Here is an 18,695-nt window from a genome sequence, read left to right on the forward strand (position 1 = left end):
TACACTAGTGCTTTTGGAATATCACCAGATAATTGTGTGCTGCTGACATATCACAGAAAAAAGAAGTGTGGGACTGTTGTGGTAAGTCCAAGGACAATGTCCTGTAATACACCAGCTAACTCTCACTATCTGTTGTACTATAGTAGTTGCTGTCTTTGATGGTCATTGTGCTTTTGAGAACTTTTAGTGCAGCAGAAATAGTTTTTTGCACCCCTTTTCCAGATCTGTGCCTCCACACAATCCTGTCTCTGAACTTCACAGGCGGTTTATTACTCCTTGTTACTTGGTTTTTGCTCTGACTGGGGTGTTTCCAAATCATGTCTAATAAATGGAATTTCCCACAGGTGGACACTCACACACTGTAGAAACATCTCAAAGATAAAGAAAAATGTGAGGCATTCAGAGCTAAATTTAATAGTGTCATAGCAAAGGGTATGAATACATATGTGCATTTAAAATTTCTGTCCCTGAGCAGCACAAAAATGTTAACAAGGTCTTTTATCCTGTTAAAGCAGAAGAAAAATCATCTGAAGATTTACAAAAAGGTAATTAACAGGAACCCTTAAAACCACAATGAGAAGCAGCTTGTTTCCCAAATTGCTGCCAATGGTCCTTGAAGTTTAAGGTATTTTAGGACTGGTACGGACATCCAGTACTTTATTCCTGGATGTTCAGCAAATACGAGTCAAACGCAAGTCAGTCTGTTATCATTGCTTGCAACCACTTGACATCTCTGTCCATTTTAAGAACTGTCCAGAGTAGGAGAAAATTCCCATAGCAAACATATGCTGCTCTGGACAGTTCCTAAAATGGACCGAGATGTCAGCAGAGAGCACTGTGGTCATGATGTCAGCAGAGAGCTCTGTGTTCCAAAAAGAAACCATTTCCTCTGTAGAATTCAGAAGCTAATAAGTACTGGAAAGATTAAGATTTTTTAATAGAAGTAATTTATAAATCTGTTTAACTTTCTGGCACCAGTTGATTTAAAAAAAAAAAAAAAAAAGATTTCCACGGGAGTACCCCTTTAACTTACAACTTGGCAGTGCCTACGGCAGCCAAAAAGGTCCCTGTGGATCAAAGAGTGGACAGGGGACAAAGCCAATTTCTGATCTCAGTCTGACAGCCTATTCGGGTCCTAGCTGGACAAGATCCTCAAAGCCTTGGGTAACAAAAAAGGGGTCTCTTTTCCTCAGGCGCAGAGACCAAAGGCATGTTGGAAAAGTGGTCATCACCTTTGGTCCTCACAAAGAGTGTCCAAACAGCAATTTCCTGAGATTCCGGCTTGACTCTGTTAATAGGGTCATCAGGTTTACGTCTCGGTCCCCTTCGATCAGGTTTGATCTCTTGTGGTGGTGGTTGCAGAAAAACTAGATGAAACTTGATAAAATCCATGTACGGTTATACGTCTTTATACTTCTAGTTGTATTTTGCAGCTCTGCGCAATGGAGGCAGGGAGCCGGCTTGCTGCGCTCCTCTGCCTCCTCAATATTCCCCGCCCATCTCATGTATATGCAAAACTATTCACTCATGTCGCTAGGACGTGAGAGCTTGCCCTCTAATCAGAGCAAAAAGTTTTGCATATTCATTATAAGAGGAGTGCCAGAGTGGGTAATAGTGAGAAGGCAGAGCAGTGCGGCGAGCCGGCTTCCCACCTCCATTGTGCAGAGCTGCGCAATACAACTAGAAATATTTAGATGTATAACTCTGCAAGAACTTCATCAATTCATCAAGTGACCCTTCATTGTAATGCTGTTCAACTGCACTCTTACCCAGTTTATTGGCTTTAGTGTGGGTGAATAGGCTGTCAATTTTGCTTTAAACTTCTTCCTTATTAACACATGCAAAAGTTTTTAAATACAAAAATTTCAAAAATTCATTGTCATTATGGGGTATTAATTTCAGAAGCATAGGGAATTTTTTTTTGTGTGTATATGCATGTGTGTGTGTGTGTATATAGGGGAAGACATACAAACTTGTTGCAAATGTTGTCCTTGGTGGGATATGAACCTAGGACTCCAGAGCTGCAAGGCAGTAGTGCTAGTCACTGAGCCAAATATAGCATAGTCTAATATACTTTTTTAGACAGACAAAAAAATGCATAAACCACACCAATGCAAACAATCTTTTGGCATATGTCAGGTGAATGCAGCCCTAAGTATAGGTTTGCTGTAGGGATGCAAAAATGTATCAGTTTTATCAATTAAAATCGATAATGGAAATTGTTGTCTACTATTTCAATAATTGATTAATCGGAAGCTAGGGGGCACGACCTCTTTCGGTTGGGGCGCATGACCTAGTAATGCAGTATTCCTATTTTTTGCAATTTTCCATGCCTTTTAGCCCCTCAGTCTGCACCTACATGTCCCCCTCACCCTCTGGTGCCTTTTCGACGATACTGCTGGCCTGCGAAATATGTGGCTTAGAGTGCTGTCAGGAAGCTGGTGCCATCTGGTGACAAGAAGCTTCTAGTCCTGACATTGCAGGAGCCCCCCTTTCCGGGCCAGAAACTGATAGATCCTCCTGGTGCAGGAGGACGACCATCACTAAGGTCTTTGAACTGCTCCTTCTCTCCTGCAGAGAGGCTCCGAGGTTAACCCTTCAGGTGGTGTCCCTTCTCTTTTCTCCCTGTTAACTCTTCACGATGCAGTCCCCATTTCCTCCCGCTATCCTGTTAATGGGGTACTCCCGTGGAATTATTATTATTTTTTTTTATTTTTTAAATCAACTGGTGCCAGAAAGTTAAACTGATTGGTAAATTACTTCTATTAAAAATCTTTACCCTTCCTGTACTTTTTAGCAGCTGTTATGCTACAGAGGAAATGCTTTTCTTTTTATATTCATTTTTTGTATTGTCCACAGAGCTCTCTGCAGACACGTGGTGCCCGTATCAGGAACTGTCCAGAGAAGGAGAAAATCCCCATAGCAAACCTATGCTGCTCTGGACAGTTCCTGACACAGACAGAGGTGTCAGCAGAGAGCACCGTGGACAAGACAAAAAAGAAATTCAAAAAGAAAAGAATTTCCTCTGTAGCATACAGTTGTTAAAAAGTACTGGAAGGGTAAAGATTTTTTAATAGAAGTCATTTACAAATCTGTTTAACTTTCTGGCATAAGTTTTCCACTGGAGTACCCCTTTAACTCTGGTCCCGTAATCCCGTTCTGGGTTTTTATCAAACTAATTAACTAATCCATTGAAAAAAAATAATCGTTAGTCGCAGTCCTAGTTTGCTGTATATGCCAGTAAAAATTACTATTGTATACAGAAAATGGAAAGTTCAAATGTCATGTGAACAGAACACTTTATTTCCTATCCGCTATCCAAAAGGCTACGCATCAACACATTTAAAATTACACAGTTAAAATGTTGTTTGCAACAACTGTCAAAAAGTTTTTAGAGTATGTTCACACATGTAAATTTTGATTCAAATTTTCTGCAGCTGATTTTAACTTCAATGGGTAGAATCTTTCCCAACAAAACTTCTTGTAAATATTTTTATTTCTAATGTGCCCCAATGGCATTGAAGGCGGGAAGACAGCTGGCCGAGCTCCCCTGTCGGCCCTGCCCCTTCATTCATATGCTAATGAAGGCAGCGGTTGAGCTCCCTGCTTTCTGTGCATTCACCCACTGCATTCATTAACATAATAAAGGGGGCGGGCCACGGGCAAATTTGGAGGAGACAGGGGAGCTCAGCCAGCTGGCTTCCCGCCTCCAATGAGTGCTGGGCACATTAGGAGTAAAACTGTTTACCCGACGAACGCAGCATCTAACCAACGGATTTTTGTGAGCAACCCCTCATTTTACAGGTGTTCACCTGCACTATAACTGGGTTTAGTGCAGGTGAACTAGCAGTAGGTTTTGTTCAGTCATACATACTTCTGGTTTCATTAATAGACAAGGCCGCTAAATTATTTTGGTTGAACGATTTTTCTCAAAATTACCTATTTTTTACAAATACAATGTTAAAATATTCATTGGCTTCTCGTTCTTTTCCTGTTTATTTTCTGTAAGCACCAGAGCCAGGCTTGTCTGGGCTTCTCTCCCATTCTCTGAAAATTGTCAAACAAGTAACAAAACAGCAAGAGTAAAAATGAATAATATTTGTGTACAGTTTACCAAGTTTAGCTATGTCAGAATATTGACAAGACAGCCTGCCTCTTATATGCTTGGATAATAATGAAGAGAAATTCACCATCCAAAAATATACTTAGCGAGTAATTGAACAGAATATATCACTTAAAAAGAACACCACGACTTAACCTTTGGCTCAATAAAGGTTAAGTCTTAGTGTTTTTTTGGTGATATATAATAGTGAAGAGGAATAAAATAGTCAATGTTTTCACTACTTGGACCACGCTAGATACCGTGTTTCCCCAAAAATAAGACAGTATCTCATCTCAAAAAAGTAAAGTAGGCCTTATTTTTGAAGGATGTTCTACTTTCGGGAGAGACGGTAAGTCCACACACTACAGAAATTATCAGCAGATTTCACAGCAAACCTGTGTTTAAAATCAGTACTAATTTAAAATTACCACTATAGACACTTATTTCCTACATTATGGATAATGGAACCCCCTGCAATCACCATAAAGGAGCAGCAGTGCCCAAATTCATCTACCACCTGATTTACTGTCAACTGTGAAGATGGCTAAGCACAATACTCTTTTTTTAAATAACTGTTTTATTTATAAGTTTTTCCATAATACAGTAACAGAAGGAAGTACATAAAATAGAAAAAAAGAAAAAAAAGCATTGTACAATCAATAAAATTAGAGGGTAGCGTAACCAAATGAGGTCTTCTGGTAGGGACAAAGATTTTTTTGTTGCATTGAAAAGTACTGAAGTAGCAGATAAGACAATAGACTTTTTATGCTTACTGTAAAATCCCTTTTTGGAGGATCCATTGGGAGACACAGACTGTGGGTATATGCTGCTGCTACTCGGAGGCTTTACACTATGCAACAAGAAAAGTCGGCCCCTCCAGCAGGATATACCTGCCCACAGGCACCTGAGCTAATCTGTTTAGTCCCAGAGCAGTAGGAGTGGACAGACAGGCAAGAAAAAAAAAATAAACAGTAACTGTCCGAGTAAACCACAGAATAAAAATTTACTGAAAACAACCTCGGACAGGTAACGGAACCAGAAACACCAGAATAAATTGGTGGGTGGATCCTCCGAGAAAGAGATTTTACGGTAAGCATAAAAAAAAAAAAATCTACTTTTCTCGATCGGCTCCATTTGGGGGACACAGACCGTGGGACGTACCAAAGCAGTCCCCGTGGTGGGTAAAAGTTTTTTTTTAACTTAGGTGGAAGGGCTGGACCACAGCCGCCTGCAACACCTTGCGACCCAGACTAGTATCAGCAAAGGTACGTCCCTGGTAGAATTTCGTAAAAGTGTATAAATTGGCCGCCTTACAAATTTACAAGGCTGAGGCCCTGTTGCGGAGAGCCCAGGAGGCTCCGACAAAACGAGTGGACTGGCTGAGACCCCGAAAGGAGGAGTCTTCCTCTTGCAGAGGTAAGCTTCCGAAATGGCAGAACGGATCCACCGTGAAATGATTAACTTTGAAGTAGGAAGCCCCTAACGACGACCCTCCGTAAGCACAAAGAAGGAGTCACACTGGCGAAAGGAAGAAGTGATTAAGATGTAAATCCGAACAGCCAGTAGGCACATCAAGCCCATGGAGCAAACGTTACCTAGGATGAGACTGAGCAGGACAAAAAGATGGAAGGACGAGGTTCTCATTCAGGTGAAACGCGGCTACCACCTAAAAAGGACGGAACCGGACGAAAAACAACCTTGTCTCTTTGTAAGATCAGGTAGGGAGAGCGGCAGGAGAGGGCTGCCAGCTCTGAAACCCCCCTAATAGAAGTGACCGCAATGAGGAAGGCTACTTTCCAGGAAATGAGACGAAGAGAAGCGTCCCTGAGAGGTTCAAAGGGAGTACCCTCTCTAAACCAGATTTAGATCCCAAGGGGGAGTAGGGGATCTGTAAGGCAGGGCCACATGAGCCCCACCTTGTAGAGAAGTTTGGATGTTAGGATCAGACGCCAGAGGACGCTGAAAGAGAATGGAGAGATCCGAAACTGGTCCCTCAAGGGAACTGAGAGCCAATGGTTGTTCCAGCCCAGACTGTAAAAAGGAAAAGTGGGATAGAGTGAACGTAACTGAAGAAAAGGAGTGAGAGATTCACACCAACAAAAATAAGACCGCCAAGTACGGTGGTAAATCTCCACAGAGGAGGGCTTGCCCGCCTTGATCATAGTACCAACTACTTGGGGAGAGAACCCCCTGACCCTCAGAACCGCGGTTTCAACAGTCACGCCGTCAAATGCAGAGACTGTAAATTGGGGTGGCAAAGGGGACCCTGAGAGAGCAGGTCGGGACGAACTGGGAGGCGCAGTGGCACGTTGTCCACTAGACAAACCCCGTCAGCGTACCACGCCCGCGGGACGCAAACAGGTCCACGTTCGGGGTTCCCCAGAGGTTGCAGATTTCCGTAAACACCTCTGACCACTTGCCGGGGTCGGCTGAGGAGCGGCTGAGAAAGTCCGCCTCCAAATTTTTCACCCCTGGTATGTGAATCGCTGAGATGAAGGGAACTCTGAGCTCCTGCCAGAGAAGGATCTTTGAGACCTCGGCGATCATGGAGTTGTCCGACTGGACACGAAATGGACGTTCCTGGAGAAGGTGCTCCCAATGGTTGCAATGGCCCAATGGGGGAGGCAAAGGTAGATTGCCCTGAGTTCCAGGATGTTGATGGGGAGAGGAGGTTTTCGGGAGGACCAAAAGGTAGTGGGCCAACCTGTCCCTGAAGACTCCTCCACAATCCCTGAGAATGGCATCCATCGTGATGACCTGCCAGTGGAGGGGAAGAAAGGAAAGGATCGGCCCTGACTAAGAAGAGGGGACCGAAGCCACCACGGGAGGGACTGGCAAGTCCTGGAAAAAACAATGATTCTGTGATCGAGGGATAGCGGAGACTTGTCCCACTGGGACTGAAGAGAAAAATGAAGAGGGCGATAATGAAACTGGGCGTAAGTTACAGCTTCCATGACCGCCACCATCTGAGCCAGGACTTCCATGCAAAACCGAATGGAAACTGGAACAGGATGCCAGAGAATCCAAACTCCTGATAATAGAGCAAGGCACTTGTCCGGCGGAAGCAGAATCCGGGCGGTCGCTGTGTCGAACTGTTGTCGCAGGAAGATTAGAGACTGGATGGGAGTAAGGTTGGACTTGTCCTGATTGATCACCCAGCCGAAACGGGACAAGGTCTGAAGAGTGAGATGGAGACTCTTGATTCTGGGCCCTGGTTGGAGCCTTGACCAGGAGGTCGTCCAGGTAGGGAATCACGGACACACTCCGTGCTCGCAGGATGGTGATCACTGCCGCCAGGACCTTGTGAAGACTCTTGGAGCCGTGGCCAGTCCAAAGGGTGGGGGCATCTCTTCAGGCAGAGGGAGGCTTATGGATGCCCGACATGGCCGTAAAACGGCTGGAACGGTCATCTGATTTCCAGGAAGGATGCTGGTCTGGTCGCCCTACTCGAACCATACGACCGAAAGGACCAGAAGGAGTACCGTACCGGTGAGACTTATTCTGTGGTAATAAGGAGCTCTTACCTCCAGTCTCCTCTGAGATAATCTCATCCAGGCGTTTTCCAAAAAGCCGAGACCCAGTAAAAGGAAGCTCGGAGAGAGATTTCTTGGAAGCGGCATCAGCGTCCCAGGCCTTGAGCCACATGGAATGATGAAGTGCTACCTGTGGCAAAAGCCATACAACGGGCCGATTGCATAGAAGCAGAGCACAAATAGTCTCCAGCATTGGAGAGTTTAAGTGCTAGATCCCCCAAATCTTCCGAAGGGGCCCCAAACAAAATGCCATGGTGGAGTTGAGCAGCCCAGACAAAAAGGGCATTTGACAACCAAGCAGAAGCGAAGGTGGGAAGTAAAGATGAACCTGCTGCTTCAAAGGCAAATTTTGCCAGATTTTCAATCCTCTTGTCTGCCGGGTCCTTAAAAGATGCTGCATCCACCAAAGGCAGAGTAGTCGCCTTTGACAGACGAGAAACCGAAGGATCAACGGTTGGTGGAGATGTCCATCTTGCAATGAGGTCCTGGGCAAAAGGAAACTGCCTGAACCTTCTTAGTCCCTTGAAAGTGCTTCCATGCTATTTCCAGTAAGGTGTCAAATTCAGCATGAGAGCTGAAAACCTTAATAGAGGGACGGGAGCAGTGAAAGGAAACTTCTGGAGTTGTCCGAAGTTCCTGGGTCCTCTAGGTGAAAGGTGTCCCTGAGACCAAGTTGTCTACCATGTCGGACGTGCCAGTTCGGTCCTCTGAGTCAGAGAACAAAGCTGATGCCTCATCTTCCAGTTCCCCAGGAGAATGGGAGCGGGTGGATGCAGCCTTGGATGAAGGCGAAACGGACCTGGTACACAGATCTGGAGACCTAGGATGGCGACCAGGAGAATGGCCCTTAGAAGAGGGGCGTTTTCGGGGTGCCAGGGAAGAGGAGCGAAACCTATGAGGAGAGCACCTATACCGGCTGGAGACGAGCCAGAGGAGAAACCCCTAGGGCGCTTGTGAGAGCGCCTAACATAGGGAGAGCAAGCCTCCCTGGCGGGCTAGTGTAAGGAAGACCTCTCCAAAGCGGTCACCACAGAACCGGAGACCTGCGCCAAGGCGGAAATAGACTGGGAGAGGGAAGACACCCATTTCAGAAGGAGAGCAGAGCCCACAGGTTCTGGTGGAACGTCCTGGGAAGATACAACAGGAGGGCCGGGGCGCGCAGTGGTGCAGGAAGGACAAGTGGGTTCAGCAGAAATACAAGGAATTATAGCTTTGCAGCCCACCCAGGCGTAATAGGTGACCAGGGCCACAGGGACCTGTCTGGAGGGTCTGGAAGGGGAGGGGGGGGGGGGGGGGGGGGGGGGTGGAGTGGTAGTTTCCCCAGAGTGAATAAAAAGGAGTGGGCTCCAAATAGGGGGGCTACAGAGGGTTAGAATCCAAAGAAGGGCAAGAAACCTGAAAAGAAAGGGAGAGAAATACTCACCTTGCCCTTAGAAAACGTACCTAATGAAGTCATCAGTCAGCTAGTAAACACCTGCATCTTGCCAGGTTAAAACAGTGAGATGAGCAGGTAAGGTAGTGGGACCCGGACCCAGCGGTACAACCCCAGGTGCTCATCGGTGGTGAAAAGGGGTTGACAGTGCATGTGGGCAGGTTTATCCTGCTGGGAGGGGCCGACTTTTCTTGCTACCTAGTGTCAAGCCTCCTAGTGGCAGCAGCATATACCCACGGTCTGTGTCCCCAATGGAGCCGATTGAGAAATATGCTACAAGAACAATACATAGGTATATCCTTACCGCTAGGGGTGTTGATAAACTCTTATCTACAGTATTGCCATAAACAATGAATGGACCAGTGGTCAAGTCCGTACACTAATTCTCCATTCATTCCTATTCAGGAGGTCCTTCCTAATGATCATGGGAAGTCTAAGCGGTCAGATCAAGCACTTAACGCCAAAAGTCTATGGTTGTAAAACACCATAAGGGTAGGGTAGGGTCATAATTAACTGATCTGCAGCGTATTTTACTCTGCGGATCTGCCGATGACCCTATAGTGTGCCTCCTGCTGTGCCTGTCTGCTCGTAGTGGCAATCCACGCAGGCAAAGAGTACACTCAGTCCTCTCAGCCACTCCCCCCTCCTCCCTGAGCTAGGCAGAGAGCGTCCGTGATGACTGCGCATGCGTGTCTGCTCGTAGTGGCGGATTGCTGATATGCGCAAACAGGCACAGCAGGAGGCACACTATAGGGTTGTGTCTTCGGCGGATCCGGAGCATAAAATACACTGCGGATCCATAACATGTAACCCTACCCTTAGGGTATATTGCCACGTACAGTATCTTGCACATATTTGATGCACAGAATTTGAAGCTGTAGAGTTCAATGTAAACTAAATGACTGAACACAGCTTTAAACCATGTGCATCAAATATGTGCAGGATACTGTACATGTGAATACCCCCCCCCCCCCCCAGGGTAGGGTCACACATGCTGCAACTAGCTGCATATTTGCTGCAGTGTATTTTCATACCCATCAACTGCGTATTTTGCTACTCATTGGCCCTAATTGGAGTGTAGTTTTCTTTGTGGGTATTTACTAATGTTTCCTACGTTTCGATCTGTCGGGTTTTCCAGAGCTCAAATCCACCACATTTTCTGTGGAAACATTAGTAAATATGTTGGGATTTTTCAAAAATGTCGGGAACACACCCCTTTTCCCAGCTGCCAAGTCCCTTTTTGCGGATTTTTTAAGTAGTATGAAGAGTTGGTTGTTTTTTTTCTTTTTTGGCGAAAATTCTGGCGCAGACTTAATTTGTGATGCCGTGTCACACATTTTGGTGCACAACCCGACAAAACGGGATGGGTTTACAATAGTAAATCAGGGCCATTCACTTCAATAGGTAAGAAAATATGCAGCAGCAAATACGTAGAAAAACATGGCAAGTGTGACTACCTGAAAGTATTAAAAATTACATACAAGGCTGTCCATAACTAGAGATGAGCGAATTTACAGTAAATTCGATTCGTCACGAACTTCTCGGCTCGGCAGTTGATGACTTATCCTGCATAAATTAGTTCAGCTTTCAGGTGCTCCGGAGGGCTGGAAAAGGTGGATACATTCCTAGGAAAGAGTCTCCTAGGACTGTATCCACCTTTTCCAGCATACGGGAGCACCTGAAAGCTGAACTTATTTATGCAGGATAAGCCATCAACTGCCGAGCCGAGAAGTTCGTGACGAATCGAATTTACTGTAAATTCGCTCATCTCTATCCATAACCTGTCCCCTTCATATGACACAAAATTGACCCTAGACTTTGCAAATTCCACAGTGTGAATTCCCCCCAAAAGACTTAAGGCCCAATTAGATGGCCTGAGGCTCTATGTGCAATGTATTAACCTATTCATGGCTTGAGCGTCAAAAGTCAAGCGAATAATAGCTAGATCCTATTATACAGAGATGTGCAGCGGACAGCCAATGACTTTTGGAACAGCCAAAATGACCCGATCAGCTGATGAATGGGCAGCGGATATTGGCATAATTGCCCCATTAAACAGGGTACTTTTCCCTTGCTTGCTGTGCAATCATGATTTGTCTGAGCACACATGTTTACTAGAATATAGAGGAGGAGATATACCAGTGTCGGTCGGTTTACATTTTGTCACCTAGATGTCAAACTAAAGGTCACCATGGTGACTAGACCTCACATCAGTATCCCAACCAATTTCTACCAGTAATCACAGAAGGATCTCTCCTCCCCCCCCAGTAACCACAGCAGGTATTCAAGCCAGTGATTCACAGCAGTAATCAGATTACTTGGTCCTATTTTGCCCATATATTTCCTTTCTATTTTTATCCTATGACAGAATTTTGTCTGATTTAGACATGTCAAAAGTTTTGTTCACTTTGGGTCTCAGTACCAAGACACAGTCCCGAAACGATCCCTAGACACAGCTGGGTGAAGCGTGTGGCAAGGTGCTTCATTCCTAGGCTCAGCATTCATTGTAGGAGTCTACTCCATTAAAGGAAATCTGTCAGCGGTGTCACCAATACTCTCCTGCTGGTACAAGCCAATAGTGCAGGTGACCCCTATTCTAACTCTGTTTACCATTTTTCCCTTCGTAGGCCCATTTCAAATGCACGTTCCCAGCCCCTTGGTGCACTATTCTGCCTGCTCAGTCCTGTGCAACACCTCTTCATGTATATTCATGGACCTGAGCTCCATTCTATACAGGAAACATGTAAGTCTCGATCAGCTCCACACACTTTTTTTTTCACATTATGATTATCATCACAGATTCTTCAGCCACGTTCTCTTGTATTCTGCATTACTGAGAGAGGGTCCTGGTTGGGCAGTTACTGAGGAGTAGAGATCTCTACACACAACAGCGGTACTGTCCAACCAGGACCTGTTCTGTATCTGCTGCATAGCTGGAGGCGTAGGACCTGTGAGGATGTCACAATCATGTGCTCAGCAGTAAAGGATAGAAAAGAATGGCCCAGATTTATCTGTGAGAGAAAAATATTATTTTATCACAGCAACCAATCACAGCTAAGCTTTCACTTTACCAGAGCTCGTTATCTGATCTGTGATTGGTTGTTATGGAAAAAAAAATCACTGTTCTCTTATACAGTTTGATGAATCTGGGTCAATGTGTCTGAAGGAACTGTGCAATCAATGATGATTATCATGTGAGGAATGCACCATAAGGCCGGGAATTCCCCCAATGCACCAAAGGACTTCATTTGCCTATTTGGATTTTTGGCTATAACTCAGGAACAGGAGCAAATAGGAAAAAAAAAAGATAAACTGCCTTGTAATCCGTGTCTCTCGCACTACCAGTTGGTATGTGCTTTAAAGTTTAGTCTATGGAACCTGTCCTCTGCCAAGTAAGGGATTAAGTGTCGAGCCAGAGAGTAAAATACTCTTCACCCAGCTATATCTAGCTCTCAGTTTGGGTCTCAACACTAAGCTTTAACCAATCAAAAACATTTGATGAAAGTATTGCTTTAAATTCAATTACCATGGATTTACATTTGTAAGAAGTTTGTCCCAAGCAGTCCCTACTTACCTCAGATTGTGCTTCTATAAAGGCAGATTCCAGTCTAGCTCACAATACTGGTTTAAGGGATTGTCCCTAGGCTGCCTACAAAAATAATAAACACAAACTCATCTTGCTCTGCTCCCTCGTAGCTCTGGTATCGAGGCACCCTGTCCACGGCCGGTGACACAATTTTCCGCTAAGCTGCAGAGCATAGTGTCAACAACCGGGGGAACTGACAGTGCAGTTTGTCAAATACTAGACGAGGCAGGACACCACTGCAGCCAGTGATTGGTGGAGTGGCACGGTGACATTACGCCTACAGCTCTGGCCGCTTACACTGAAGAAGGCCGGCTGGAGATTGGGCATCCCAATACCGAAGTTACGAGGGAGCAGACAAAGGTGAGTTAAAGTGTTTAATATTTTTGTAGGCAGCCTGGGGACAATAGTGACTTAATTGTTTTTACTGGATAACCCCTTTAAACCTCTAACTATGCAGCCAAACATTTGACTTGCTATACCTACTGCCTGGACCGTACTGTTAAGGCTGTCAACTACTCCAAATCCTTCTCTTCTGAAGTATACACAAACACAGAAATACCAACATTTAAATCAAACAGAAGATTTCTTCTCCCCATGTACATTAATTTATATTTTAAAAGCGTAAACAGCTATTTTTATTCTTTTACCCACTTACCTAGTAAAGTTAACCACTAATGCACACATTTGGGTCATCAAAAAATCTTTATAACCAAAAATTCTCCTATGTCACAACATATTTAAAAAGAACAGAACCCAGAACTGACCCTTGAGACATGCCACTTGTCACCAACCTCTGCTCAGAATGCACATCATTAACAACAATTGTCTGATATCTATCCTTCAGTGAACTGCAAATCCACTGAATTTTCAATAACTTTTCTATAGCTTTTAGAAACTGTTTATGGGAAACTGTATCAAAGTTTTTTTCTCAAATCAAGGCCCGGTCAGAAAACTGCTAGAGCAGTCAATCATAGATGGTAGGCAGAGCTGGGGAGGCTCTCCTTACCGGGAGCTTGGTGCACGGTAGGAGAAGATCCTGCCTCTGACACTTCAGGAGCCAGTGGGATATTATAAAACAGTTCAGCTATCAAAACCGCTGACAGATAACCATGAAGAACTAGAGATGTCCCATATTTGTGTTCTTGGACATGCAGCTGCAGCGCAAGCTGCATGACTTTTCTCATGGTTATACAGGGCTGTCAGCAGTTCAAAACTCAAACTACTGTAAGGAAATCTGTCAGCCCTTGAGTTACTTCAAATTAAGCATCATCTGTCAGCACTTCAAACTATAGAATTAGAAGCATCAATTTTAATTAATGCCAATAGAAACTTACCCTAAGCCACTGTTTGTCTGTCAGTGCATCACTGTAATCCACATCCCTACGTTGACGTGACCCTCTACCAAATATTTTCTCCTCCTCCTCTTCACAAGTGAGTCGTTCAACTTCAGCATCATCTTTAATGATCCAGGAGGGAAGATCATCTTCTTCCATCAAACGTGGTTTTCGATTTGGATTTCGGGCATCCTCTCTGCGCCGATCTAGATCCATTCGCTAAGGAGAACACAAAAATAGTAAATTGTATATTTTACCTTAAAGCATCTTAAATAGTCATCAATAAATACAAAATGACATGATTTGAACAGAGCCTTAAAATGAACACACATTTTAATATAAGGCAGATTTAAGTACCAGTTCCTAGTTCTTAAAACCCTAATTGTGGGACCTGACAAGTTTATATTTGTGGTCTTTACAGCATGATCCAAACCTTGCCTATTTCTGTTAGGGCAGAAAATATTCCACTTGACAAGCCAACAGATAAATAAACTTGACAAGGCACAACCATTCCTCCAAGCCAAAAATGTATTTCAATCAATTTCTTTCTTGTTTTACGCCACAGCAAAATTAAACCCTATTACTAAGCAGAACAGAATCACCTGTAGGGTTAAAAAGAGAAAAAAAAAAAAAAAAAAAAAGATCATCTCTGTCAGAATTCATTAGTAAAAGTCATAATGTTAAAAAAAAAATGTCCTTGTTCAATATAACACTGGAGTACTAAGCCACTGAATAGAAGAAACTTTGTAAAGTCCCTGAAATGAAAAAGGACTAGGGATTATCAAGGTTATTGACATATGTAGGTTTACAAGAGCAAGGACAGGCAAGACCTCATGTTTTGTCCATTAGGCAATGATCAGTACAGAATATGGTTCTTAACCTGTTAAGGACGCAGGGTGTACAGGTACGACCTTGCGCCTTGGTGCTTAAGGACCCGTTAACAGGGTTTTAAGCGTGCTCACTAGCTGAGCACGCTTCAAACACAGTGGGCCCCGACTGCTATCAGCAGCCAGGACCCAGGGTTAATGCCGGGCATAGCCGTTTGGGCCGATGCCCAGCATTAACCCTTTAGACATCACAAAAGTGGATATGCCATAAAACAAAAATGGTTCTGATAAAAACTACAGACCACAGTGCAAAAAATTAGCCCTCACACATCTCCGTATGCGGAAAAATAAAAAGAGTTAAAGGGGTCAGAATCTGACAATTTTAAACTTACTAATTTCGGTGCATGTTGTTATATATATATATTTTTTGAAGTAGTAAAATAAAATAAAACCTACATAAATTAGGTATCCTTGTAACCGTATGGACCTACAGAATAAAGATAAGGTGTCATTTTTACCCAAAAGTTACAAAATGGCTTTTTCCACAAAATTTTTTTTTTTGGTTTCACGTCATATTATGGTATAAAAAGTCATATGTCATTACAAAGTACAATTGGTGACGCAAAAAACAAGCCGTTATGTGGGTCTGCAGGTGCAAAATTGAAAGTGTTAAGATTTTTAGAAGGGGAGGAGGAAAAAACAAAAGTGCAAAAACGAAAATTGGCCTGATCCTTAAGGTGAAAATGGGCTGAGTCTTTAAGGGGTTAAATACCAGGTCAATTTTCATTTTTGTTTTTTCCTTTTCTCCTTTTAAAATCCCTAACTTGTTTTTTCACCTACAGACCCATATGAGGGCTTTTTTTTATTGCGCAAACAATTGTACTTTATGACATATTTCTTTCATTTTACCATAAGATTTACCATGAAACAAAAAAAAATGAAATTTGCTGGCGGAAATTTATAAGAAAACTGCAATTTTGCTACTTTGGTCCTCCCGGGGGTTCTGTATCTGTCTCAATTATATGCGGGGGGGGGGGGGTTGAAATCCTTTGCTTAACTCCGTGAGGAGTTTGCTCTGCCGCAGTCGTTTTCTATAGATATTGCAATGTGTTTTTGTTTTGTATGCATAAAATAAATAAATAAACCTTTAATAAAACTTTGATTTAAAATAAAAATTAAATTTTAGTGGTTCCATACCCATCTACACAGAAGAGATTTCTTACAGTAGAGAACAGCTTTCCCACCCCTATCTGATGGTGGCTGATATACTGGCGTGTGTCTAGGAAGCGCCAAAAAAAAAAAAAAAAAAACAACTGTGCAAAATGGAGGTCACTGCATTCACTGGAACCAAGTGCCACTGCTACTCTGAACAATGCATGAGAATGGAAGCCTTAAGCCCTGCATATAAAAAACATATGATGCATATTATATCTGTTTTGGGTACATTCTTTATATAAAAAAAGAAATAAAATAAAAATAAAAAAAGTGCATTCTCTGCCAATCTGAGGTATTAGGTTTTCAGCTTTAAAGGGGTAGTCCAGTGGTGAAAAACTTATCCCCTATCCTAAGGATAGGGGATAAGTTTGAGATTGCGGGGGGTACGACCGCTGGGGCCCCCTGCGATCTCTCTGTACGGAGCCCCGGCTCTCCGCCCAGATAGCTGGTGTCGACCCCCGCACGAAGCGGCGGCCGACACGCCCCCTCAATACATCTCTATGGCCGGCGCCTCGTGCGGAGGTCGACATGCCCCCTTCCTGCGGGCTGTCGGGGCTCCGTACAGGAGATCGCAGGGGGCCCCAGCGGTCGACCCCCCGCGATCTGCAACTTATCCCCTATCCTTAGCATAGGGGATAAGTTGCTCACCACTGAGTCACCACTGGACTACTCCTTTAATATCCATTATACCTGAAATATAAAAGATAAAGTTCTCATTGCTTACCATGAACAGGTCAAACTCTTCTTCATGGCGAGCAATCATCTGGTTCAGTGTCTCGTCATCTGGGACTTCGTCTTCCTCCTGATTAGGCATGAAACAAAAGCAGATACAATAAAACTTTTTAACAAATGATCACAATAAAAACAGTAGTGTGACAGTATTCCAGGCTTTAACAAAAAACAAAAGCTAAAAACACGCTTAGCACCTTATGCTCTTAAAGGTGTATTCCAGGAAAAAACTTTTTTATATCTATCAACTGGCTCCAGAAAGTTAAACAGATTTGTAAATTTCTTCTAATAAAAAAATCTTAATCCTTTCAGTACTTATGAGCTTCCGAAGTTAAGGTTGTTCTTTTCTGTCTAAGTGCTCTCTGATGACACGCGTCTCGGGAAACGCCCAGTTTAGAAGAGGTTTGCTATGGGGATTTGCTTCTAAACTGGGTGTTTCCCGAGACACGTGTCATCAGCGAACACTTAAGACAGAAAAGAACAACCTTAAGTTCAGAAGCTCAAAAGTACTGAAAGGATTAAGATTTTTTTATAGAAGTGATTTACAAATCTGTTTAACTTTCTGGAGCCAGTTGATATATAAAAAAATTTTTTTTTCCTGGATAACCCCTTTAAGGCTGGCCATACATATTAGATATATTCTGGCTGAATGGCTTACTGACAGCCATCTCTACCCACTCCCCCATACATGTGTATACAGCTTGAAGTCCAACTGACCTGTTCCTCTCTTCCAAGCTGCCCCAAAACAGTGGGGGAGATTTATCAAACCTATTGTGTGAACCAGTTGTCTATATAACCAGGTCCCCAGAGTGGGCCAGTATAATTTTTAAAAAGGCCTCTGAAACATTAAAAAAAAAGCGATCTGTTTGGTTGCTATGGGCAACTGCTTCACTCTTCCTCTACACAGGTTTTGATAAATGTCCCCCAATGTCTTTCCTGACATCTGCTGTTGGGGGTTAAATGAGCAGGTTTGGCCAGCTTTTGTCTAAAGGTAAAGGCAGGTATAATTTGTAGTCACCAAAATAAAAATATACGACATCATCTGTAAATTAAAAGATTTACATTAGACTGAACAACATTTACAGAAAACAATTGGGGAGGGGGGGTTAATAGGTTTCCAGGGGGAGCGCACCCTTGACTCAAATCGGAAAACGCTGGTGTTTTTGGTTGCATCTGCACCATTTTAGGCATCATCTTAGGGCTCGTTCACAAGGCCGTCTGCCCCTCTAAATTCATGCCCGTTGTGCAATCCGTTTGATAATTTTTCAAACGGGTTGCAAACGTCTGTAAAAAATTTTTTTCTTTTTGACGGGGGTAAAGACTATGCATGCAGTATTATTTTCCCCGGCAAAATTAACGGAATAGAAACAGATATAAAAAATGTAACATTGAAGTCTATGGCAAACGGATGAGCATATAATGTCATCCGTTTGCACCCTTTTTTAATATCCATTTTTTAACCGTTATTACTTCTGATCATGCTCAGAAGGAGTGAAATCAGCAAACTCTTGCTGTGCTGAGGGATTAACTACTACAACCCTCATTGAACAGACTTGTTTCCATGATGAGAGTAGTAGTTTCCAGGCTGCGGGAGTCTGGGAAGGCTAGATTAGTGCTTGTATTACTACCCCCATGTTGGGGGTAGTAGTACAGGGGCTGCGGGATTGAGACCCAATGCGATCAGAAGTTATTAACCAGGGGAGCGGGCGGCATGCAATCTAAATTGTGCGTTTCACTTTCATTTTCAAATCCCCCGCCGGGAGCCCTGAATGGCTCCCGGCGGGGTTTTTAAAGTCATTAGCGAGGACTGCAATGTTGCACTACACTGGCAGTCGGGAAACCATTGCGCTGCATTTCCCAGATGCCCTGACGTGCTGCATAGCCAAAGCACTGCAGTGGGGCAAGATCTATAGGTAGCGCAGCTGGGGGCAATATAC

General features: G+C 43.7%; 1 protein-coding gene across 5 annotated transcripts in view; it reads right to left on the reverse strand.

Moving 5' to 3' along the window:
- Positions 1-18,695, reverse strand: part of SMARCA2 (SWI/SNF related, matrix associated, actin dependent regulator of chromatin, subfamily a, member 2) — a 272,034-nt gene that overhangs the window by 34,155 nt on the left and 219,184 nt on the right. For all 5 annotated transcript variants that reach the window (XM_056522637.1, XM_056522643.1, XM_056522627.1 and 2 more), the window contains 2 exons: positions 16,754-16,831; positions 13,988-14,206 (listed from right to left, as the gene is read on the reverse strand). In XM_056522637.1, the coding sequence (XP_056378612.1) occupies positions 13,988-14,206; positions 16,754-16,831 (297 nt within the window). The remainder of the gene's footprint in view (positions 1-13,987; positions 14,207-16,753; positions 16,832-18,695) is intronic.

The sequence above is a fragment of the Hyla sarda genome, chromosome 1 (assembly GCF_029499605.1).
Source record: "Hyla sarda isolate aHylSar1 chromosome 1, aHylSar1.hap1, whole genome shotgun sequence".
Lineage (NCBI taxonomy): Eukaryota > Metazoa > Chordata > Amphibia > Anura > Hylidae > Hyla > Hyla sarda.